Raw genomic sequence first — 26,678 nt, 5'->3', positions numbered from 1 at the left:
CGTGACGGGCTCCATGGGTGGTTACGCAAGCACATGAGCGGCATCTCCACAAATATACAAATTATTAACTGTGGAGATAGCGCGAAACGTCAAGAGTATTTATCAGCGTAATATCCGCGATTATAATTTGTTTCATCGAAGAGGACCATCGAGCCTCGAACGAGAAGCGATAAATAGCGCCCATATAAAGGGATTTCAAATAATTCTTTGAAAGTGACAAGCGCGTGAATCAGAGCGGATTATCATTCTGCTCGATATAAATGAAAATGCCTGCACATATACGTCGTACGTATACACATATCGTTGATAATTATTGGTTTTTGATGTATCGTATCGAACAGATCGGGACGTGACGCTTTAGACGTTGACAATAAAGAATGCGGTTCATTATTTGTACCAATAAAATTATATATTATCATTTCGCGTGATATTACTGCGTGAGAAATCAAAATCAATTCGATTAAAAAAAAAAACAGCGCGAATTCTATAACTTACTCGCTTTTGGATGCAAAGCTTTTATTTAAAAAAAGCTGACGGTATTTTCTGTGTCAATTACAGATTTCGCGCGATATCCTATTCTAGATGTGCGTGTGTAGTCGAATAACGTAATATAATTGCCACGCGAGCTATATGCACTGAAGATCCAATGTGCAGTACGTTTTAGTGGAATTTCGATGTACTCTTTTCGTTCGTTGTTCGATTCTCGTCATAAATTCTCTGCAAGTTTTTGTGTAAGCCCGATGCAAGCTATCAAAATCTCCCAACCATGGTGAAGCGGGCAAAATAGAAGAGTAATCAATAAATCGCGGGGTGGCTTCGCGAAGTTTAATTGCGAAATATCCGTGCTTTGCGTATTTTGGAATTTATCACTGTCGCCCGCTATAATTCCTTTAAATTAATACCGCGACAAATCGCATTAACGCGCGATACGCATCGAACGGCGTGCTCAGTGGGGACGATGAATAACGGAACCGAAAACAAACGATAATTTCCAGGAGCCGTACCTCGACGTGCCGGAAGCCTCCACGTACGAACTGAGCTCTTGCTACAACGTGACCATCGACTGTCGCGCCGGCGACATGGTGACCAGAATTCAGACGAGCAAGCTCTTCTACGGCAAGGTGTACGCGAAGGGCTCGCCCAACTCGTGCGTGCAGGACGTGAAGGGTGCGCTCGAGTTTGAACTTCGCATGGCGTACGACGATCTCGAGTGTAACATAAGGCAGCAGGGTCTCGGCCGGTACTTGAACGACGTGATCATCCAGCATCACGACACCATTGTCACTAGTTCCGATCTCGGGCTGGCTGTGACTTGCCAGTACGACCTCACTAACAAGACCGTGTCCAACGAGGTCGACCTCGGCGTGCACGGCGACATCACGCCCGCTCTGTCGGAGGAGGTGATCGTCGACTCGCCGAACGTCGCCATGAAGATTACCGATCGCAGCGGGAACGAGGCTATCCCGTCGGCCGAGGTCGGCGATCCGCTGGCGCTCAAATTTGAGATCCTCGACCCCCACAGCCCGTACGAGATCTTCGTCCGCGAGCTGGTCGCCATGGACGGCGTCGACTCCAGTGAGATTGTTTTGATCGACTCGGACGGCTGCCCCACCGACCACGTCATCATGGGACCGCTTTACAAATCGGCCACTACTGGCAAGGTAAGTTCCAGCGTATCATATCATTTCTTCATTTTCGTAAGAAGCCCGTCGGCATTTAATTAAACTTGTAAAAAAAAGGGAGCCATCAGAAGGTGAAACCTTACAGCGCAGATAAACGCAGACTTCTCCCTCGCGGATAATTATATCTTCTTTCTAATTTCTCCGTGCTAACGTAGCGCGCTGCGGTGATGGAAAATTATTTGCAAGGAAATGAATGTAGTCGGTGTATTTGCTCCGAATGTTCCTCTTGATATCGCTTTAATAGAAGCGTCTCGCTCGATCATTTCACGCATTGCAATCGTAAGCCAATGTAAACAATAAAAAGCCGATTGTGTAAAAACTATCGTGTTGTACGAGGCCATGTACGCGCCCTGAAGATAACAATAGGCAGGACGGATGGTGTCGATTCTAATTTAGCGATCGTACACCGATACCCGGCGGGCGACAAGATGATCGAGGTGAGTGACGCCTATAACACCGGCGCTTGTCGACATGCATTTTGTGGGAACGCGCGCGTGCCTCGAAATGCGCGCGGGTGAAAAAAAAAAAGAGCGAGATGGAAGCAGACACGAGTCAACCGGTCGATCTGACTTGATGCTAATCAATCACCCGAACGGATTTTATGACGGGAAGCAATTTGCCCGGCCTGTAATAGGTCGCGTCGATGATGCGCCGCCGTCTTGGCGATGACGTACCGTGACATGCATGGCATGCGGGCACATTGCTCTGGCAGCGATCATTACTTTCCGCGTGTTCCACATAAGGGAGCGTAAGATTACCCCCCCCCCGGATGCCGAGAGTGAGAACCTACAAGCGAGATCCGTTGGATCGTCCTAAATATTTGGACCCTCACTCGTGACTCGTCGAATAGCTTTTATACAATTTCCATATAACCACTGTGCAAAATAATTACGTAACGTTTGCGTTCACGGGGCTTGGGATCGGTCTTTCCAACCTCTTGGTAAGATAACTAATAATTAAATTATACGTCTATCTTTGCCCAATTTAAAAGAAAAACAAAGACCCACGTATGATTTAGCTATTAGTTAACTTGCTAAGAGGTTGGAACGACGGACTCTTAATAATTGAGCACACTTGTCGCGCCGGTTCTCACGGTCCGCCTCGTACAAAATTATAAAAGAGAGAAAAGAAATGAGATGCGCAGATATGATTGAGAATGGACGTCTTTCATTCAAATGTATGAAGACGGATCATTAAATAATGGAATACCGTTGCGCTCAAAACGACCGGGGCTCTCGTAGAGCCGCGATTATTACTTCCGCGTTTCCCGCATAAGGTAACATGGGAATTGACTTTGCGATCCCATTAGATCGCGAAAAAATGGTTTAATCCTCTACTCTTTCTCGCGCGATGCGTGAAGTATCGTGGGTGAGCTAGAGCGAAAACGCATTAGGGCGGAAGTACGATAATTCTTGCGCGGTTAATAGGTAGGCGATCGCCACGTATTGACCTCGATAGACCAATTACACATACACCGCTCGTACATTTTGCACGATGACTCGCGCGAAATAACGTCGAGTGCGCGAGCGCGCGCGCGCCGCGAGCGAGAAATACGATTCCGCGGCGCTGGGCATTAATAAACCTATAAAAATGTTTCCCGATAATTCGAGCAGTCGTTCTTACGTTTAACCGGCGATATAACCGGCTTGGACTTTTCCAATTATGTTTTCTCCCCGCATCGGGACCGCGGAGTATCGCGGAAGTGCGGACCGAGGGTTTTCTTTGGCTACATTGTGCTCGAGGAGCGCGCAACATTCGACCAGCTGCGCCCGGTCGTGGACCGCGTGGCTGATGCTTCCACGTGTCGACGAGTAAAACAAACGGATCGTTACGATAGTGGCAGGTAGGAACGAAGCGGCGGAGCGAAGGTGGAGCAATAAGAGGCGCACGGCCTCGTTAACTCGTCGTTCCACATCATTTGCTCGCGCGAGCACGGCCGCGGTACGGCGCAATATCGCTTTATTAGAAAGTAATAACAGTCGTGGTAGAAACAAAGAGTAAATTTATATCGGGTATGTACGTAAGATGCCGAGCATCAAGATATATCACCCGCAGTCGTTCCTGTATCAAGCGTCGTGGCGCCCTTTTCCGGTTTAGAACGTGCGCGCCACGCCGGCTGATCTCGTTTCCTGACCGCGGCTGATCACGAAGGGCTAACCCCATTTCCTGCCGAGCGCTACGATACGAAGATAGAGATCTCGACGCTGGGCTTATCTCCCCGGTGAATTTTGTCGAGCAGGCGCGGGAGTAAGAAAAGAAAAGTTTCTCCCGCGCTGTATTCAATTTTCATCTTCCGCGTTTAATCAAGACGGGGGGGTGTACGTAAATTCTAATCTGCAGAAGCGTGACGTAACTTGAAAAAGAAGATTTCATCGCGATCGTTCGCACCGTATATTATCCGTACGCACCTTATTTACCTGTCGGCTGGCACGAATGATAAAACGCCTGACAACAACTTTGATATACGCCACGCTATCAGCTATCAATAATCTCCGTCGTTTGCGACAGTATACAGTCATTATGATATGGTAATAAACGTTCGCAACATTGATTCTCGGTAAACGAAGAGCCATCGTTTGACCCGAGATATACCGATAGCAGGAAGTTGCTTGTTCATTCTTTGTCTCTCTTAATCTCGGGAGGCTGAAAGATCTCTTCCCTCTCGTAGACGTGGGCACGGGCTAATAAACGATTAATAATTAATTATTACCGGGAACACTGGTACTTACGTTAGCTTCAAGTTGATGAAAATGTTCGCGATGTACCAATTATCATTACGATAATTTATTATCTAACAATTATTACGCTGACAGTCGGAGCAAGTGAATTGATGTTCATTGAAGAATACGTAATAGACGTTGGAAAGTATCGTGTATAAGAAACGGGCTTTTAAGTTTTGAAAAAATAATACATCAAATTTCTGCCTCTGTTAAATAAAACTATTTTTGCAAATGTAAGACGAAGATCGTGATACAAATGTTTGTCGAACTTGGAAATATGTTTATAAACTCTGTAATTTAACGAAATATCCGGGAAGCAAATTGTTCAATATTCAAAGATCCTAAACTTTCTGAATATTGATTTCTACTGATGATATAAAATATCTGCGGTATACGTTGCAACTTCCACCTGAAAGTTGCTTCAACATTGAGCTCGTGCCACCGATACCTCTGAGAATAAAAAGGGCTCATCTCGCGTAAACGTGGACGATCGTAAAATGAAGAGGCAAACGCGTCGCAAGGGTACATCGCCGTTGATTTTATTAATCCTGGACCGGGATGGTGGGAGAAACGATCGGCGAAGGCGCGGTATTGCGCTTCGCCCAGCCAGAAATTTGGCAAAAGTTGGGCTTTCCGGTATGTCCGTCACGTAACCGGGCCGCGGTACGAAGACTCTCCTCCATTTCGCAACCGGTTTGAATGAAATTGGAAACATTTCTCAAGCACCACGTCCGTGTACTCGTAAACTCGTAAGGGAGGCGCGGTACCCCCGAACGTACGTAGGGATGAACCGGGCAAGGATGGGGGGAGAGCCCGCGGCCGACTTATAAAGCAGACAAGGGGGGATCAGGTTGAGCCGCGCCGTAAAAGCGCGGGCGGCGAGCCTTACGATCTGACTGATCTGATGCGGTACATTTATGACGGGCTCTCCTTTCCCGTCCTCTCCCCCTTCGCCGACGTCGTTGCCGCTGAGGGAGACTTATCGTCGGCGCGCACCAGATGCCGCGGATACGACGGCAGTGTTTCTTTTCCCAGCTACGTACTTCTCTTCATTTCTCTCTCCCTCTCTCTCTCGCTCCTTCTCCGCCTCTCGAACTCGCGTCCCCGGGCTTTCCTCTTCTTCCTTCGATCCGCTTACGCTTCTTCTCCCATCCGCTTCGAATGCAATCGCTCTCGCTTTTCCCCCGCGGAGAATGGACCTTCCGCTACTCTTTCTGCGCGGGATGACGTTGGGTTAATAAAGTTCCGCTCGTTCCACTAGACGCGCGCAGGCAAAGAAACGGCTAAATGAAGCTGTACGTGGAACGAAGCATATTTTAATGTCTTACTTCCCGCCGATAATATACGTGCTCGGTGTGTAAATACGATGAACTTGGTAATGCGCCGCAGAAACCAGTTTTCGACGTGCACACGAGAGCGTGGCGCTAACCTTGCGTTCCCGGCCTTTCTCAGTTTCAAGAGGAGCCCAGCTTCGGGAAAGAACTCGTCGAGGCTTGACCCTGCGAGCATGTAGCCGGGCATGATCTGAATGAAGAGAAATCAATGACGAGCCGCGCGCACACGGACGTAGCTATGAATATATTATTACGCCCGGCGTTCCTCGCTGAAACGATGATCGCGAGATTACTTTGCGGACGACGAGCCTAACGAGCGAACACGAGTGATTATCATACGTTCGTTTTGTAGGAGACTACGAGAGAAACAGAGGGGCAGAGGAAGGCTTGAATTCCCCTGCACCAATTCTGATCACCGCGGCACCAAGGTGATGGTGGAAAAAAAAAATACCCGCGCGCAAATACACGGATAGGCTATGAACGAATAAAAAAGATTTTAACGGATAGGTCCGCTTGTCGCGAGAAAATAGGGATTACAACGATGCGCTCGGTCGCACCATTCGCCAGGATGGATATACGTGCGCTCTAATGGCGCGCGTAAAAGCGGGTACTTGGGCTGTTTTTCATGTCATAATCCCGTGTAATTGCCGTTATATGGCCTTACCTAATAAAGAACGAAAAAAAATATATATATACATATTCGACGCAGCTGCCTCGCGGGACGTGAAAAACCAGTTTGAGGCGATCATCTCTTACGCATATTGCGTGCGACGGCCGACGCCCGTCGTGTTACGCGATCCCTGCCATCCGCATTCTGTAGTTCCTCGTCTGGAGGAATCTACACCCATTTTTTCTCGCGCCGCGATCGCGAGTCAAATCACGCCGCCCCGCGCCGACTTCGGGATATAGTTGGAAATTTATGTGGGAGCGACACGTGGGGTAAGATTACCATTATTCTCCGCATCCACACTGAATTCTATGAGCGAACGACCGCCCGTGTCGGAATTTCAGAATTAATGCGACACTGCTTAGTCGAGTCGACGGCAGTACCGACGTCGCGTATGAATTACGAGTATGTTAAAAAAAGAGAGAGAGAGAAAAGATACGCGCGCATTTCGCAGCTGCCTCGCGCTGATTGCATTCACTATTGTTAGGCAGTTCCTAACTCGGTGGAAAAAAAGTCAGATATAAATCTGTCGTTTCGAAATCCAACGCGAACCACCACTCTCGGCTAACATTGGCGCCTGATGGTACTTTAATTTGTTTCTTGCGACGAAAAAACTGCGGAAATTCTACACGTAACTACCAGGATAATAAAGAGCGGCGAAAGAGAAGCGGTGACGAGAACGCGCCGCAAATGTCATAATATTGGCGCTGGTAGTTTGCTAACGGTATGCGAACTCGACAAAAGCCCCGAACGGGCGAAATCGTTGCGTTCCGAGGAGCCCATTCGGCACAGGTGTTTATGTATTATCCAAGCGACAAGTAACGGCGTGAAACAATTGGTTACGTGACTTGCAATCCGTCGAAAGGGACCGATAGAGTACGCGAGCAAGTTCGTTTTATTACATTCCACGTATCGAATTTCCTCGCGGAATTGTATTTACACGCTATGTCGAAAATTAAAGGCGGAGATCACCTTCCAACTACTTATCATCGTGACTGAGCGTTAAATTTTGAATCTATAGAAAATTACAATAAACATTGTTCACGTACACTTTCCCATTTCTCTCACGTAAATTAAAATCGACGTACTTGACCTAATATTCCGTTAAACTGAATAGACAGGTACACTGAGAAGAATTTCCATCGGACAAATCAATGTTAATTTTTCCGATTACGTTTCCCGATTAAATTATCAATATATCCGATGAAGTTTATCCGATAAAATGCAGTTGCCGATGGAATTTGGTCGAAAAACCGATCATATGTTTCATCGGATACATCCGTTTGTTATTATGTAATTGGATTATATTTAATCGGACTTTTTCTCAGTGTAAATACAAATATCGATCTTGTAAATTCATGCGCTTCTTAGCGCTCTAGTAATTTTCTACTTGGCGAAAAGATTCGAATGAACTAAATTGATTCACAAAGCACTAATTTACGTATTGCCGTCTTAAATTGACTTCTCGCATTCATAAAATCATAAAGCACTCTCGTTGGCAATTGAACGTCCTGCGATTTATAACGCTCCCTCGTCTGTAATCTCCTCCTTTCACTCTTACAAACTCTCAACGTATATCATCCTCTTTTTCCCTTTTTGCTCTACAGATACTGCTGTCGCACTTTGACGCCTTCAAGTTCCCAAGTTCGGAAGTGGTGCAATTCCGCGCTCTGGTCACCCCGTGCATGCCGACCTGCGAACCCGTGCAGTGCGACCAGGAGGAGACGACCGGCGAGCTGCGCTCGGTCATCTCCTTCGGCAGACGCCGTCGCCGCCGTCGCTCCACTGCCGTCAGCAGCCAGAGTCGCGAGGACCTCCTGCTGGTGCAGTCCATCCAGATCACGGACAAGTTCGGCTTCGAGCGCGACGGTAAGTTACCGAACGCGACCTCCGCGACGAGGGACACCGTTTTCGTCGAGAGCGAGGACATATCGTCGACAATGGGGATGTGCATCAACCTAGGCGAGGCCATTGTGGCCGGTACCGTCTTCCTCGTCGCCCAGATCGCCATCATCGCGGCATGGACCTTCACTTGGCAGCGTCGCCGGCAAATGCTCAAGCACCAGGAGGCGCTCTCGGTCTCCGTTTCCGTGCCCGGGATGCACTCCATGCCCGGGCGCACCGACAGTCTCTGTAAGTTGTACGACGGCGGATACTCCGCGCGTCGTTTCTGAACGACTCGTTCCACCAGCTCCCACGGCATATCGTCAATCTCGTCTTCCTGCGTAAATCGCTATTAACCGAATCTTTGGCTGACTTCACACGGACGTGAGTTCTCAAACCGGTGCGTGCCGCCAAGTGCGTCGTGCGCGCGTCACGACACCCCGGAGCGGTCAGCAAAAGTAACACACTCTCACGCGGCTCTCTCTTTGAATCTTTCCACGGAATTCGAATGGACGTTACTTCGTACTATATATATATATCTCAAACTTCTATGAGTGTACCGCATTGCGAGGTTGCAGCCAATATACGTAGCTTTTAGCGGAGCATGCCCTTTACCACCCACGCTTACCTTGTAGACGAGTGGAAGCTTTGCGGAGGCGCTCTACTAATTCCAATTAGATTCGGTTAGATGGGCAGATGGCGGACTTTGTTGAACGCATCGGGATAGAGGGACGTTCGTACGATCAGAAGCAAAAGTAAATGACCGCTGCCCATCTCTACGAATGCCTTGTATTCATATTACCGTATTAGACACCATTACAGACGCGTATCCTCTTTTTCGTCCCAAACTTCATTTCCTCGCAGCTGGCAACGCAAGGGAACCGATCGACTTGGCCGTATCACTTAATCTAAGTTGCTTCTGCACTCGTCTTGCCGGTTAAAGTGGCGTAATTACACACTCGCGTATATGCACACGTGCTCATAACGCCGGTGGATTACTGAACGAAATAATTAGGCACAATTGCGCTTGATTACTTCCTACATCTGTCGCTTATTGAAGCCACGGATATCAGTGTCTCCCAATCGGCGTTTCCGGCCGCAAGGTCGGCGCAATGAATCGTACGTATCATCAATTTCGTCTTTCTGTCTCTCGGGTGGCCGGCTATTTCGTGGAAGAAGAAGCAAGGTTGCAATTACGATCCGTACGGGCAACCTTTAATTAGCGTAACGTTCAATGTCCAAGTGACCTTCGTGCGTGCGCGTACCGTCGTTTGAACGAAAATCGAGAGGCCGTCCGAAGGGAACGTTTCTCAGAAGCGGACTGAAAGGGCACGACAAACGGGAGAAAAAGGAAAGGGCAAGTTTTCTCGTAATATCGCGTCGATACTTAATCCGTATCTGATCTGAGATACGCATACCGAGAATCACACGCTTCACGCCGAGGCTAAATCGATTTCTTACTTTGTTCCGGGATAAAAGTAGCCGTCCCGCCACACCACTTCCGCCGGTAAGTAGTTGATAATGTAACGGCCGCAAAAATTGAGCCGCGAAGAGAGTAATCGATTTCGCGCGCGAGTTCGGTCGGTTTCTTGCGCCCGTGTGCATCGCCACCGCTGTGCCCTTTTCCCCTTCGCTTTGCCCTGCCCTCACAAGCTGCTTTTACCGTCCCCCCCCTTTTTTTTACTCTCGGGGCGACGTGACGCGACGTGGGACATGTCTCAGCACGCTGTGACTCTGTAGGTGATGGAGGTTGACGCGTATTCGCTACCTTGACTAGGCTACCGGCATGGACTCTAATTAGCATTGGGAATTGAGCATGATTATGCAGACGTGTAGAGTAGGATATCAACGGCACAGCGCGGCGAGGCTAAACACAGGGACGTAGGAGGGAGAAGGGATTGAGACGGAACGAGAAACAAAGGTAGGACCAGTGGTGAGCTCGGTGAAGAGGGGTAAAAGGTACGTGCGCAAAGGGGTTGGCGGAAGGTTAATTGCCTCTTGTGGCGTCTCGGGGTTAAGCTAAGCTTGCGGGGGTAACGCTTGATGGGGTTGAATCCAGCCTGGAGAGTAAAGGGAGGGGGGGGGGGAGAGAGAGAGGGATAGTGCCGGATCACATCGAGGATAGCTATCTCTCTATACCAGAATCACGTAACCCCGACCCCCTGCCGACGTAACCTTAGTCATGTCCCTTATCCTCAGCCATCCCATGGCGGCCAGGTTAATTTACGTCGCAACACGTGAGCTTATCAATCTGGATTGGCGTGTGCGAGTCGGGAGAGACGACTAAAAAAAGTCAAGTTAAAAGCATTGATTGGTTTGATTAAAGGAGCTCCTTTCTGGTTACGTAAGCAATAAAATATTACGCTCCATCGGCCCGCAATTCTATCGCCGGACATCTTGAGAAAATTCTAAGGGACAAAGCCGCGTCGATAATGTCAAACACAGAAAAATCCAGTTTGTACCAGTCATTGTACAACATTTTCTGTATGGACCGCAAATAAAGGGTATTTGTCAAATTCACATTGCTCGGCAAGCCAGAGAAACAGGAAAGAAAATCAGTTTCTCCAAATAAGAAATGTATAAAACATTTTATTATATATTATACTATTGGCAGAGTGTAAGATAAAAATAATTAACAATAATAAAGGAAATAGGGGACCAATATGAATTTAACACTTATAATTATGAAATAGAAAATGCTACAATAGTATCAGTCGAGCTAAATTTTGATAATCTAATAATAATTTCTGTGTAAATTTTTACTACTTTTGCCAACTTGTCAGTAAACTGCGCTGCGATTATTTGTCAGTTTTAAGACACAGCTTTTTGTTGGGATAAATTCACATACTTTAAATCGGCAATTTAATTTTTGATACTAGGTAATCGAAACTAAATTTCACAATTTAGATTTTGCTTTAAAGAACTTACGAGAAAATGGAAAGATAGATGGGAGGCCAGAAGATATAATAATACACTGTAGCATCGAGTAATACAAATCTGTTAGCTGCACCAGCGGTGCCTTATCGATTTCACCAAGGCACACAAGGCGGACCTGCAGGGAGATCGGATTAATTGCGAAACTTGAGGATTAAAATACACTCGTTAAGACAAACAAAGGAACGAGCGAGACAAAATGGGAGTCTCCAATCGTTCTGAAGTGTTTGCATTGCAGTTAACCAAACTTCGGATTGTTCTGGTGTTTGACGTTTGCTTATCGCGTGGCGAGGATTTCGCGACTCTATACGAGCTCTGCTTTTATTCGCGCGCCTCGAAAAAACGTTATGCACGTAACCAGAATTTTTTCGTGCTCATGAAAAAAATTTTTATCTTGAAATAACATTTCAACCGTTTCGACTTTGAGATAATCGCACGCGGGATTAAATTGGAGACCGGGGGAGGTTTTTCGGCACGGAGAGCAAGACAGGATATATCCATTCGCGAATGTTTCCCGACCACTCACGTTTGCCGCACGTGTAACTCACTGTTAACAGCTAGTGGTCGCTAACGCAGCAACAATAGCCGACATCGAACGAAAAAGGATATACACAGCACGGCGGAGCGCGGCGTATGTTACGTCCATCAGAATTCCGGTGTACGCTTTAATTATTGGATCTAATTGCCACGGTTATTTGCTAGGCGCTGCCCCTGCCGAGATCCCGTCGACACCCGACTAAATGGAATTTCACCCCCTTAAATCAAGCGACATTGATCCCGCGAGGGATAAAAATTGAAATGCAGAAAGCGCAGACGGCGCTCGCCTATTTTTCCGATGCATATTTTTTTTTCGAGGCGTGATTCGATTACTTTCGCGTTACACAGGTAACTATCTAGCACCACAACACTCGCGTCTCACAGCCTAGCCGCCGATACCTTCCTCACCCCGCTTCACCGCTGCTCCTTACGCGTGATCCGCTTGTAGAAGTATAAAATACAAATAAATATAAATATATAAATATATGGATATATATATAAATATACGTATACGTACGATGATAAACATGCCAACAAAGGTGCCTGCGCGTATAGCAAGTGAACGCGAATGGCGAACTTATGATCCTTTTTTTTTTTCTTTCATCTTTTACTCCCCTCAAAGATAACACCTTCAATTATGGATTTACGTTTAAGAATTTTTCGCTAACGCTGCGGTAGTATATCCAACCTGCTTGTGGTGAGAGGGTAGAGCCAATTTTATACATGTTCGACGATATTTTTGTACGAACGCAATTGAGACGGTGTTGCGCGCCCGCGACGACGCTGAGATGCGCAAGAATGCGCCCAGGGTGCATTCGCCGCGCACATGTGGTCGCTGCGCGCAACGCTTTAGCGGTGTAATTTCGATACAACATGTATCACATGAGCGTATGGAGTGGCGCAAGAAAAATCTAGCATGTCTTCGCCTCGCTGCGAGAAGCGTCGTCTTCGACGAGACAGACAGAGAGAGAAAGAAAGAAAGAAAGAGAGAGAGATGGGCGAGATACGAGAAGATAGACGGGAGATCAAATTGTCTCCCTTGTAAAACGCGAGAACTCGCTGGAACGGATCCTAAGTCACTTTCACGGGGAAGATGTGCAAGATTTTCTCGCGCCACCTCGTAGACAGCGTGCATTTCGAGTAACGCGATAACGATGTGCGAGCACTTTTCATCGACTTGATCGAACCGCGCGCGCGGCGCGCCCGGCTGCGCCCGGCCGCTGACGTTTGATGCCAAGTCAATGGAAACTGCCGAGTACGCGGAGTATAAGGATAATCATTAATTAATTGTCTTTACATTTAAAGAGCGTATACGATGAATGTAAAAGGAGCAATCATGTTTCATCAATATAATAACGTAATTAAGATTAAGTTAACGCGGCCCCGCGGCCTCGGCGCTATGGATCGGGGCCGCGGAAGGCAATTGCGAGAGGAAAGATAATATTGGGCTCGAGGACGATCGCTCTCGATGATATCAACCCGCGCGATCCTGCAATCCCCGACCGGCCGCACTTGGGTAGCCGCAAGCAATTCAACGCGACCGGCGTCGTCGTTTCTGCCGTGCAAGTACCACTCGCTTCTTCTTCTTCATATCCTTCTCCGCCCGCTCTCTCCCCGCCCCCCCTCCCCCTCGCCACCCTCCATATCGTCCATCTTAATGAGGGTTGTGTTTATACCCTGTACTTCTTACCAGAAGTATCCACGAGCTTGTAGAGATGTCGGTGCTTGTCCTCGAGCCTGAGGTGCGCGCCTGCCTGCTCCGTCGTAAGCTCGAGAAGCTCGAGTCTGTTCTGTACCATGACAAGCGTGTATTTCTGCTTTTCTCCATCCCGTGTACGTCTTCTTTGCCTATCCGCCCCCTCGCACCCATTCTCCCGCCCGCTCTTCGTGTTTCCCCCCCGCTTCCCTGCCGCTCACCCGCTCTCATCTCGCTGCCGAGCGCGCCGGATCGGCCGCGGCGCGTCGGCCTCTTCGCCAAATTAAACCATTTTCATCGCGAATACATACGTCACGTACAGAACTTACCCGACGATCGCGAGCGTTCTTATGTTATATCCGCGCACCAGCATATAATCGCTTATTTATTTTTTACGTTAACGTACATTGCCCTTCAAGAATACTCGTACCCTATCACGCCTATTTTTTTCCCCCCCTCTTCCTATCCACGACCAGCGTACCAACTACCGTTTTAATAATACGCCCGTCATACCATCCACGCACTGAAACTTGCTATGTAATTTAACGAACCACTCTGCTGACGTTAAACGTAATGCGTGCGTGTTTCTAATTAATTCCCCCCTTTTTTTTTCTCTACATTATCAAGACGTATCTTTCTCGCCAAACGTCGTATATGTCAGTACCGTAACACACACGTTGTACATAGCATATATGGTACAGAGAAAATAAACTCATTTTATAACGAAAAGCGTCGTTTTCCTTTCCTTGTTCTTTACGGCGTGTGCGTAACTTTCCCCGCCTGCCTGGGTCGCAAGGCTACGTTGGATCGCAGCCAACGCTGCACTCCTACGTGAAGGAAAGTCCTCGGGATGACTCGCGCAAACGGAGAAAAGAACGGCCAAGAGAAAGCAGTCGCTACCTGTGGCGGTACGGCCAAGATCAGAGCTGACGATAATAATCCACCTGTCGTCGGCAAACTATTTTTACACGTACGTACGAAGGGAAACTATTGTGAGGAAGGTTGCCAACTTGTTAACGAGTGTCATTGTTAGTCACGGGCTAACCAGTTCGACAAATTCGATGATTGAATCATTCGAGAAAATTATCCGATCGATCTCTCGTCGCACGGGACGTTAACTCGGGGACAAACGCACCCTCATCAGTAGCAATGGCGGTAAACTGGTAAGTTCACACACATATCGACCAATGTACCGATGATGCGATGTATTGCGATGACAAGCGAGCAAGGGAAGGTATCTTCAGTTATAGAAAATGATTTGCAAAATGTATCTCATTGTGCGACTAATTTTGCATTAAGCTCCTTTTTTTTTGGGAATCTAAGCTATGTGTCTGAGAATTATAAAACAGAGAATGAAAATAATTAATGTACGTGCAGCTATTTTTTATCGCTAAATACAATTTGTTTCAAGAAAAGTGTAATGTCGAAATAATTCGATTTTACGGTAGAGCACAAAAGAATACGCTCGATGTCCGTGCTATAAAACAGATGTCCGTTGGGCGTCATTTATTTAATCATTTCACCGAAGAGAACTCCATTTCCCTCCTATATAACCGGGACGTAGCGTTTCCGTATATCACATTTCAGGTAACGTGTAATTTTAAAATGTCTCAAACACTTGAAATTCACATACACGATGCTTACGATATCAACGCAACGACAACTAATAACTGATATTTCATATGTGTATCATGTGTCTAGGCTGACCGTAGAAGGTAGATATTCTACTAACAATGAGTTTGAACGTATAGCAGACATGGATCAAACTCTGCTAACCAATGAAAATTAAATCTCTTCGTGACGCTCGAAGTTTCAAGCGCAAAGCGATTCGCATCAGAAAGGAGGAGCCGCGGGTAGAAGGAAACCCGATGCATCGCGAGAATATAAGATGCGTCGTGCCGCACGAGCGAAAAGTAGACCATGTAAATGTCCAAGATCACTGGTTTCCAGCATCCGTTAGTTGCACCTCTGCGGCGCGCGATTCAATAAGCGTGAGAATCTTGTCGAGTGGTCGCGGGGAAGAATATTTATGAGAGGAATATTAATAGCCGCCGTTTCCCGGGCAACTCGGAAGAATGTGACGGCGGGAACGGCGAAAGAAATGTGAATTTTCTCCTACATTATAAGCAAAACCATCATCTGAAAGTGAATGGAACGAGTTAACTGTTGTCGCAACTCGGTCTTTAAAAATATACTGTAACTGTGCAATTTACGATTACAAGCGCATAGTCAGGTCATGTTCCTGAAAAGAAATAAAGGCGAGAGGATAAATCGTCACTTAGATTTTCGCCAAGGATAAGCGCTTCCTCGTCTCCCGTTCTTCTTTTCCTTATGATATAATAAAACGAGTAAGTTGAAGTGATTTCGTAATTTTTGTCAACGGTATATGATAAATTATTTTTATGAGAAAACTAGACTTATATCAATAATTTACCAGAATGTAGTCGCATCAAATTATACTTAAATAAAAAATAATAACATACGAGTTTCCTGAATAGTTTTAATAAATTTTCTCCTACAAACTATTCCATATGTTTTGCATGAATATCTAACCAGACATCGGATATTAATAATTTAGAAGAGTCGTGAAAAATGCGTGAAAACAATCTTGTAAATCTGTAGGCTGCTGCTACTTGTTATAACAAGATATTAAATATTCATAATCATTAAACGCAACATCTTTCTCAAATCACTTTCAAAGCACATTTCAATGATATGCGATGCAAATATTATTAATATGTCTACACGCGTATCGCTTTTCTCACGAGAATCGATTATTAAATTGCACGGAACAGAACCGGGATCTTGTTTCGCGACAGATACCATTTAATTTTCTCATTTGAATCGCGATTATAAACGTGACGTCGCAAATGGACCCTCAAGATCGATCCATTAAACATCAGATCTCGAAACTGGTTTCAGCTGAGTTTCTAAGCCCCGCCATAAATACGGGTCTTAAAAGAGTACAGAATATCGTATGCGGACGGAAAAGTTGGAGCAATCGAGTATTTGCCTAATCGCGTCCTGCCGTGCACAGTCAAATGTACATTAAAAGCGATGGGACTCTTTACTCCGCGCTATTCTGCGTAGTCTCTCGCCCATCTAGCGTAATGCCGCTTCCCTTTCGCAGCGGCGCGCAACTGCGGGGGAAAAGAAGACTATACTTTCTCATCTGGAAGTCGTGCCGCTGCTAGTTTTAAGGCAAGCTCCGAGATTACCAACGTCTGGTCCCCAATCGAAGCGCTCGCCGGGGCGCAATTTATTGCGCATAAAACGAGAGCGTAAGTTGCCAGGTACGATTTGGTGAGTCCATTCCGCGGGAGTCGACTATGTTAATGAACCGGATCGAGATAATGCCGCGCGATGCTGCTAGTTTACGGCACTGCTAACGCGGCCGGAAATATATAGCTATCGGATGACAGAGGCGCAGGCACGGCGTTATCGATCCCGGGCTCGCTGTTTCGCTCGCCCGCCCATCCATTCGCGAATAGAAACAGAAGAAACATATCGAGCAAGCGCTAGTTGGGTGGCATAAAAGTCCTGATAGGTTCCCGATATTTCCCGGATATCTCGTTCCGACACGACACCGCTGCCGTCTTCGTCGTCGTCGCACGATAACGGAACGGCTTTGGTCGTACGGTCTCTCCTTTGGTATGTGACGCGCGGAAGGAAGGCGGAGGTGGCGGCGGCAGAATTTCCGGCAACATTTGCCGACGGGAAGAGGAAGAGGCAGCCGCGGGGAGCTGTACGTACGGGAGAGCGAGGAAGAAAAATGGGGAATAGGATTGCACGAAAACACGAACGCACTACGTACGAATGGCGTTTCGAATCCCTGGCTGGAACGAGTCGAAGATTCGTTTCTCTCACGGCGGCGACATTGTGTCGCTGCGGAACGTTCCGTTGTGTTTATTCCGCCGTGGAAAGACATCGCGGTCTCATGTTGGACGCTGGTATACGGAGCAATTACGTCAACATATCCGTTTATTGGTCAATTCTGAATTTTTATTCGCCTCATTATGTCTACATTGATCGCTTCTGTCGGTACCCATCGTGGCGGTCTGATTAAAAGTTTTACGTGCTCTCCGCTGAATGGCGAACGGCATAAAGCGAAGAGTTGTTCCGTATTATTGTCATCGATTTGGTATCATGTAACAATGATGAATCTGCAAACTTTGTAATTGTGAGAAAACACAATTTCTTGCCAAAGGTATCGTACAAAGGTATGTAATTAACAGTTGAGAAATTTATTTACACATCTGTAAAATTAGTTTACATAATAGTTCGTTGACAAAGATAATTTTCATGTCCAGCCTGACGAGATCTCTTGCTTTAAAAAGCAGCTGTCGAGAGAGAAGAATATACAAGTAGATATTCGTTATAATAACTGATAATTAATGATCAGTTCTGAAAACTCGCATTGACAATCGATGTACGACGTGTTAAAAAACAAAGGATCTCAATAATTGGCAATCACGTTCTATTCTAACCGGATAGCGTACCGGCAGAAAAGTGACGTGCACGCGAGATCATCAGTCACCGCGTCGGGCGTCATCGTGAATGAGAAACTCCGACTATAAGACATCCACCTCGAGCCATTTGTCAAAAGTCGAGACAGTCCTATCGAAGTGTCTCTACGAAATTATCTGCTGGCGGCGCCGGACCCACGGGATTCCGGACAATCTGTCCCGGTCGAATTATCCAACATTAACCCCCGGGTTATCGATCTGCCGATTTCGAATGTTCGCTAGTTCGCGGCGGTCCGTTGCCCGAGCCCCGTGCGATCTCGACAAAGTATCTTTTTCATCCGTTTCGAAGCGGGTACTTTCGTAGCCAACGTTTCCTGCTTTACGAGCCGCCCTTTCTCCAAGTAAAGCATATCGATCAAGAAGGGATTATTCAACGCGAAACGCGTGTAACGATTAAATTATACCGCTTCAACGATCGGTAGCACGGCTGTGGGAAAATAATATAGCTCGAACCGTTAAAAACTATATCTCATCGTGAGGATAAGAAAGATGTACTCCTCGATAAAAGATTACGCGGCGAGAGTCATTTGATTCGGAATTCATGGCCTATAAATGTTCCGATATCGCTTCTAAATGCTCGGGTTCTGTCGTACAGCTTAGTACGCGTTTCAAAGATATAGCCCAATAAATACTCGGTAATTTCTTACGGGTTTTGTGTGCCCGCACACACGTATCGTCGCGCGTTCGTCTAGCGCGCGCGATCCACTTGAGGTGCGTTTCTCGTTCGCGTTTCGATTACATCGAAAGTTGTAAACCAAATCGAAATGTGCATCAGGCGATCAAGGAAAGTGGCAGCGGCGTAAATAGCGAGCGGTTTTGCCATCGGAATGTCGATGCCGTGATCGGCGAGGAGGTCGGGAGTGGTGCGACCACCTCAAACGGCGAGGTTGCTTGGCTCATCTTAGCCAGGTCTTGTGCACGGTCGGGTTAGGTAAGGATTGTTGCGCGGCAGTCAAGCAAGAAAAGACGACAAGCAAAACGAATTGAGATGGGGGATGTGACAAGAAACGGGAGCGAAATCTGACACATGAAAGGCAGTGAAGAAAAGCAGATAAAAAAATATATATGTACGTAACAACAAATCAAAACGATCAACAGCACATACAGACAATCATGTACTTTGCCACGAATCTTTTTGAAAAACCGCACGGTTTAGCCGTTCAAGTATATAAAATGCGGGCAATTTACAATGGAATGTACATTCGTTCCGTTTTATCTATCGTAAATTCACGGTTTATCCGCGAAAGAAACGTAATTAGCGTATAAAAGATATTGTTTGTTTATCGCAAATTACACCAAGAAAAATAACTTGTGCACAGTGTGAAGGAACGGACCTCCGTTGCATTAACAGTTACACGTTCAATTATACTGTGTTATTTGTCAGTAATCATATATTTATTATAGTAATGGCTAGACACCGATAATCAGCAATTGATGAACATAACTAAACGTATATGTAAACAGAATTTCGATATTGGACACAGAATACTGCAATTGAGACTATTCAACTATTAACAAAATAGTAGACGTATTGTATTAGAGTTTAGTATTTCGCTATACGATGCACGTGTATATATACCTATTGTTAGAACTAGCTCCCATTCGTGACACGTATCGCGCGACAATTATTCCTTTCTTCGGAAAACGCCGAGTTATATCCAAACGTGCTGAATGACTAACATTGCCACGCAAATTCAATGAAGACACTTTTCCGTCTTCTGATAACCCGCGATTCAACGTTCCGCCAATTATCTTCAATACATTGACGTTTCGGGGCTCTCGACGATTCTTTGATATCGTAAAAAAAAAAATCTACGAAGAAATTACTAAGGTAATTAACATCCTTAGCATGTAGATCCCAATTATGTCTATTTTATCATTTGTCTTAATCTAATTAGATTTAGATGCAAGTCTAAAACGTACTTCCTGAAGTCTCTAAATCTCGTTTCGTTTCAAGCTTGGCGAACTCTCGGGTCATTTTTTTCTTCCCAGCATTTATACTCAACTTTCGTATCCTGTCCTTCTTGTCCGCTTTTCGCTCGAATGTCTACCTTCATCTCCCGGCCATCCTTCCAAGAGCCAATCCGTCTGACTTCTCGTTGCACTCGTGAGTCTCAAGTATTCTCCCGGCTGCAGCCACGCAAGCCTTATTCAGAGACCTCCTCGTTTGTCCGTTGACTGGAAATAGTTTCGTCGAATTCAGCGGGCTCTCTTGACTTAATGCGATAAAAACATATCAGGAAGTACTTGGATAGCCAAACAGTGATTGCAAGAGAGAAAGAATCCGGGCGAGAGAGCATTTTCTTGCCACGCTCAGCCGTTCACGTGATGATCCAGCGCGTCAATGAGAAACTAGCAAAATACTTAGATAGGGGATTATCTCGATCGCCGCCCCTGTCACTAGGAACGTGTTTGTCGATTGCGACCCAAAAGTAGATAACTTTTCGCGAGCATTTATTGTCTATGAGGTGGAAGTAAGAACCCCATTCGAACTTGCCGACTTTGATTCGGACGTATATCCGCACTCAAAGCCAATTATGCTAATGGCCGGTTTAAACTTACGAAATTAAATTGGTTTCACAGACAGCCAATTTCAACTTGCCGACTTTTGGGAGAATATCCCCCCGTGGTTTAATGTAAACTGCTATCTACCATTCGCGGTGGCATATAGTAGTTAACAGACTAATTATGAGATCCCTTTACCCCGGTGTAAATTTCGAAACCTACTAATGTATCCTGTCACTGTTTGTTAATTACCAATAAATCTCGACATGCATGCCGTATATCGCGGATAATGTATTAATCGTTGTCCGTGTCTTCTGCATTTAGTCCCTAATCCGATAATACGATCAGGCCGTCGGGAGGGCGATTTAATATAATCTTCGTAAATAATTCGGAAACTCGAACTTTACATTCGGTATCAGATTTTTCTCCCTTTGAATAAATGTAATCTCGTAATACCGTAATCCCGCTGCAAAATAATTGCGCACATTTGTCATAATAAATGCCTTTTTTTTCAAACGCAATCGCTTTCGTTGACGTCGCACCGGGAGAAATACAATATTAATATTTCAGCAACGTTTCTGAATTCGTAATAATTAGTGTTTTCAGCTCTTATTAGAAATCGGAGCGTCTTCGAGAGATTATTTCTACAGCAGCTGATTTCCCGCGGGACACTAATCCTATTATGGATCGACAACTTTTTGTTATCAACTCAAGAGCGTCGTCCAGCTTACGGTAGACTACAAATAAAACTCTCCCAGACTATACATTTGTGCTTGTCCGGATTAATTATACGCAAATTTCATAAGCAATATTTATACCTTTATATATTAACTCTGTAGATTGTTAGTTTTAGTATCTAGCTGCGAGTTTTTATAACATACTGAAATTATTGTTGTACAAAGTTTCACGCACTGTTAAAGAGATATTATTCATCTTGCGTTAATCTCTAAAGTGGTACATTTTAATAACGGCTTATGATATATTATACTTTCAAATTGTTTCCGTTATACCATATTCTTCCGTCCTAATCCTTTGTATCTGTCTCATACATTAAGCAATGCGTTGCAATCCTTGTAAAACACAATTTCGGAAAACAAACGCGATTTTCGAAGACGCAAACTCACGATGTCGCATTAAGTGAGTTCCCAGTTATGATCGCCTAAAGTTCCCGCATGGCACGCTCCACACTAAACTTCGTTCTCTCCTTCAGCGAATTATGTAAATCCGGAAGCTGTTGCTACCCGTCGCACGGCTGTGGACCCCGTTTCTTCTTAAAACTAGCATTATTGCAGGCGCAAACGTATTTATTCGCCAAAGAAGTTGCTTATAAGAAGAAAGCGATGAGCTCTTTCTAAGGAGGTGAGACAATACTACGAAAACTTGTAACTTCGTTAACTCTATGTTTTTCAAGACAGCATTAATAGTGATTTCAATGCTAATTACGATTTTAGTTACAAGATCCGTTATTTCCGTGTACACGACGAAGAAATTATTTATTTTATCAGAAGATATTATTTCACACCCAACAATTATGATCCGTGCAAATAAAATATAGACAAAACGTACACACGAAAGCATCTTTCATCGTCGAGCGAAGACCAAAAAATCTCGCATTCTCGACAAATGACTGGACTATCGAAAACCGTTACTTCTGATCGCGATGTGACCAGAGAATCGGCCAACGATGCTTTTTCGATTGCCGCCGCGCCCGGACCTGATGCAGTCGCTTTAATAAACGGCGATCATATTGGCGAACAATATCCGCGTGGAATAAAGAAACACGTAGTTGTAACGCTGGCCGCACCAGTAAGAATTATGTAATTGCCAAATGGCGGGAGTACAATAATGACACATGGGCCAATGATAACATTCCGTTTCAACGGATTGTCGACCGTTCCTGGATGGCTGGGCGGTACATGCCGGTCAGGGGATGCATCAAAGGGGGGGGGGAGGGGGAGGAAGAAGGGATGCACATAGAGCATGGCTCAGGGGAGAGTAAAAGAGCGGCGAGGGGCCGCTAGGGGTGGCTGGAAGCGGAACGGGGCCTCCGTAAACGTGCAAGCGCCAATGCAGCATAACGACACAGCCAAATGGTTCGACCATTACCGCGCCAATATTACCTGCTCAACTGAATTATTGTGTCGAGCGGTCGCGCGAAATATCTGGCATCGATATTGAATCGGTGTGGTGGTCGACTGGCGTTCGAGGAGAGGGGGCGAATAAAGGGGTAGGAGAAGAGTAACGGGGACGGGGGTGCACGGGAGCAGAGGGCAAAAAGAGCCCAGGGAGCGGCAAAAAAAAGAGTCGAGTTTAACGAGAATGGATCTTCGTGGAACAAAAGCCCAATTTTATAGAATAACTTTCAATAAATTCCATTCTCAAATAATGCTGCCGATAAGCGAAAGGGAATAACGAGGCGCGCCACCGCTTTCGCGTTCGCCCGCGCGCCTCGGAACTCTTTGTCTTCTGCCACCTTAATCGGCATTTAATTATCGGCCATATAATTATATCGACAGTCTTCGTTTCGAGACAGTGTCTGGTAAACGATGATAATTTATTTTGTTCCACGCCATAGAATGTTCGTGCAGTTCTTGTCCCCCCCTTCGGGCGCGACTCTTTCCGTTGAAATTAACGACACAGTCGAATGAAAAACGGGAAAAGTAATGTCGTTTCCGAACTTAAAATGTTTGCTATTCGGTTAACTCGTACGCTCGAGAGAGGCCAGACCGAGCGAACGGAGGCACAGAGGAGGGATAAACAAACGAGTTATTTGTAAGGCGACTAACAAAGTATTATAGGATTAAATAAATTTGGCACGCCAGTTCGGTCCATTAGCGCAATGGTGCGTGGACAATTCTTCATATTTGTTCCGCGAATGCTTTTCGGCGGGGATAGGCTCGGCAAATAATTGGAAGTAAACCGTGAACCATATGGAAATCGGATTATACGGTGCGTAGTCATTTTCTGTGGCACGATGCTAAAGTTATTTGGCAGGATGCAATACTGGATATATCCCGGGAAATAGCTGTTTATAACCTGCATACGAATTCCTGCTAATGTTCATTGAATTCATTTCAGGGATGGCCATCAATTATAGTAGCTGGCGTGGCTGGGAGAAGCGCGCCGAACAACAGCCCTCCATTTCGAGAACAGATAGTGACGATTATTTGTTGTCATTATCACGTACTGCAATCGAGAGCTGTCTGTCAATTTGCGCGGGATTTTGCACACGACGCGTGAAGCGCTTAAAAAGAAGCGTCGAGTTCAGTATTAAAAACAAATGATAAATCACAGTTATAATGTCACTTATTCAATTTTCAATATGTATCATTTCAATGTTACAATAGTCAATAACGACGCATCCATATCTTGCATAATTATCATAATTTGTCGCTATAACATTGTAACAATGGTCCTTATTTCTTCTCCCTTTTTCACTACCTCTCTCTCGCTCTCTCTTCGCTATTATTAATATAATGAAATAAATAATGCTTTTATACAGTTCTGGCTATAAAAAGTACGACTTAAAAGAAATAAATAATTACAAAAAGATTAGACAGCAGAACTATTGTTCCCTCGACAAATTTTACGTTGCCTTTCAATTGTTCCACGAGTAATAAATGCATCCTGTCAGTTCCGCAATTTTGAATAAATCGCGAGAACAATGACAAATAGGCAATGCTGAGTAAATTTAATAAAATAAAATAATGACTAAGCTTTCGACTTGACAAAATTTGCGGAGACGAAGCATTTAAGAAGCGATTACTTGTATTATCCCGGGCTATTACTATTACTCAATCGGACGTTTGGGTTATGGCGAAACACTTGGACGCATTGTCGAGCCAGACAGGTACATCGACATAAAGTCCATCACCAAGACCGGATCCCCCGCAGCTCTATGGCTAGCTCTTGGTCGGCTAATGCGATTGTTATTACACATATTATCTCTGCGCGCGTAATCATGTTTCACATTACCATGGCTCGTTCCCCGATCAGGCGGCCTCGCCTGAATCCTGCTGTAGAACGGTGCCCGTAAGACGACTTTGGAACGCCCACTCATACGCAAATCACCATTCGCAGACGTGTGTGTATTCTTTCAGCATGTTACTACAGAAACGGAGAGTGATCAAGTCGCGGTGTAGTACACGGACCGCGGTCTTTGTGCGCCAAGGGCAAGCGATACCGGCACGAATGGTTCCCTATCGCACCGCAAGTAGTTTTACATGGTACGAAGGCGTGGTGTACAGATGCGCCCAAGGTAAGTTGTAACATCATTTGGAGATTACGAAATAAAGGATTCCACTCACTCGGAGCAGTTGATAGAGTGCTGAAGCCGGCAGCCACAGGAAGTCCGCGTTATCATGAATATTATCGGAGCTTTCGTGCTTTCGAGCTTTCGCGGAATTTCGTGCGTACACACAGATTTATCTGGAAAACTAAAGATCGCGCGTGCTTATAGTCGTTATTCGAATCTCAAGAGCGCGTTACGTGAAATATCACAGAATCGAGTTCAATCTTATGTAACGCGGATAGTTGGATAATCACAAATTTGATGAGAGACTGATTGAAATTGAAGATGAGATCCGCGATGGATTATTCGCGTGATATTTAATTTGATATTCGAGATTTCGATTAAAAAGCATCGGATAAGAACATATATTTTCTTTGCTGCGCAGAATATACCTATTCCACATTACTGTTTCGTTATATTGTAGCTAATAATGTAATTATTTTATTTTAATTATAATTATAATGCAATATAGTTCACTTTGATAAAAAATTTGAAATATTTAGGCACCGTAAATAAATTGACATTAATATTTCTTCATTTCGTTAATTAAAAGTATGCATATTTATAGATAGAGAACAAATGTTTTCATTGGCTCTTTCCCAGTGCTTAGGTTATAAAAAATTTTGAAAAATCGAAAGTCATTGTTAAAACAGAATTACACTATAGTCAGAAACGAAAAATATTTAATCTGCCAACCAAACTTACACCTTCGCGTTATCTTTCGGTCTTAATCTCGTCTATTTACAGAAAGTCCGCTTCGAGTAAAAAAACAAAGTTTAACGGGTGATAAAACGAGCGATAAGCGACGAAACGTCAGCTCCTGGGAACAGCTTCATCCAAATTTAATTCCCACGATAAGTGAAACATCGATAGCTCTGCGAAAGGAGTTCTGGCTTCGCGTCGTCGTCGCTTTTTATTATCGCTAACTTCCCGCGCCGAACTTCGTCCCTCTCTTTTGACGGGATATACGATCTTATTCGATCTTAAGGTGCTCACCGGGAGCTATATCAGCATCGCTGCCCATCCTGATTATCCACTTGCAGAGATCGAATCGATTGAAGGGAGCCGCGCTCGCATTTTTCCAACGTTACATCCCATTACCGTAGAAGCGGTGAAGTGCTCGGAGAGGGAAACTGCAGAGATAGTCGTAACGAGATTTACCTGGTAGAATGATAGGGTTCAGGATGCGACACAGTCAACAGAAAAGCCGATCCCAGAGAGCTTCTATGAGTTATTACGATGATACAATCAACCTTCGCGTAATTACAGCCGATTTTCTAATTATGAAAATAATTGATTCAATTACAAGATTGCGCGAGAAGCATAAGAATATCTAGTAATATAAGATGCAGAACACCAATTCATGCTAATTGAGTACAATCTGATATCTGTATACATCTCATTTTCCACTCTCCTCTACGTAAGAGTTTCGATGTATGTTGCTTCAAATTGGCACTGCCGTTTTTAATATGTAAACCATTGCGTAGAGGATATTTCTTTCTCTCTCGGCAATATCGTTTTCCTCTCTCGGCGCATCTTCGATCTCTAAAAGCAACGAGCTCGACAATGCCGGATATCGAGATCAGTACGTTAAATCGCATACTTGACGGATTCCGCGCAGAACGAATTGTGCTTGTTCAGTCGGAATGAACTCGATTCGACGAGGATCGGCTGAAGCGACTTCCGAAATATGGGAAAATCGGAACTCAGCCAGTCTCCCCCAGCTTGCACGCCAAACGGCGAACCTGTGCCCGCAAGATTTCGACAAGAAGCCGCGTTAAAGATTCACCCACTCTCACATCGGCCGTATTAAGGTCGAACGGACTACTTTGCGGATGGAGATTCGGGATATGGAGAGGAATATACTCGTACACGTATGCATACGCGGTTGTACATGCGCGT

The 26,678-nt window shown here is 45.3% G+C and overlaps 2 protein-coding genes across 3 annotated transcripts in view; one reads left to right on the top strand and one right to left on the bottom strand.

The window, feature by feature from the left end:
• LOC105560726 overlaps window positions 1–9,866 on the top strand; it is a 71,059-nt gene extending 61,193 nt beyond the window's left edge. Inside the window, exons 4-5 of the mRNA XM_012010084.1 lie at window positions 996–1,661; window positions 8,011–9,866. Coding sequence (XP_011865474.1) covers window positions 996–1,661; window positions 8,011–8,577 — 1,233 coding nt within the window. The 3' untranslated portion in view covers window positions 8,578–9,866. The remainder of the gene's footprint in view (window positions 1–995; window positions 1,662–8,010) is intronic.
• Window positions 1–26,678, bottom strand: part of LOC105560727 (autophagy-related protein 16-1) — a 462,428-nt gene that overhangs the window by 271,085 nt on the left and 164,665 nt on the right. The window lies entirely within an intron of this gene.

This window comes from Vollenhovia emeryi, unplaced genomic scaffold (assembly GCF_000949405.1).
Source record: "Vollenhovia emeryi isolate VEMERY1.0 unplaced genomic scaffold, V.emery_V1.0 DF939223.1, whole genome shotgun sequence".
Lineage (NCBI taxonomy): Eukaryota > Metazoa > Arthropoda > Insecta > Hymenoptera > Formicidae > Vollenhovia > Vollenhovia emeryi.
The sequence above is the reverse complement of the archived record's forward strand: the minus strand, read 5'-3'. Positions and strand labels throughout refer to the sequence as shown.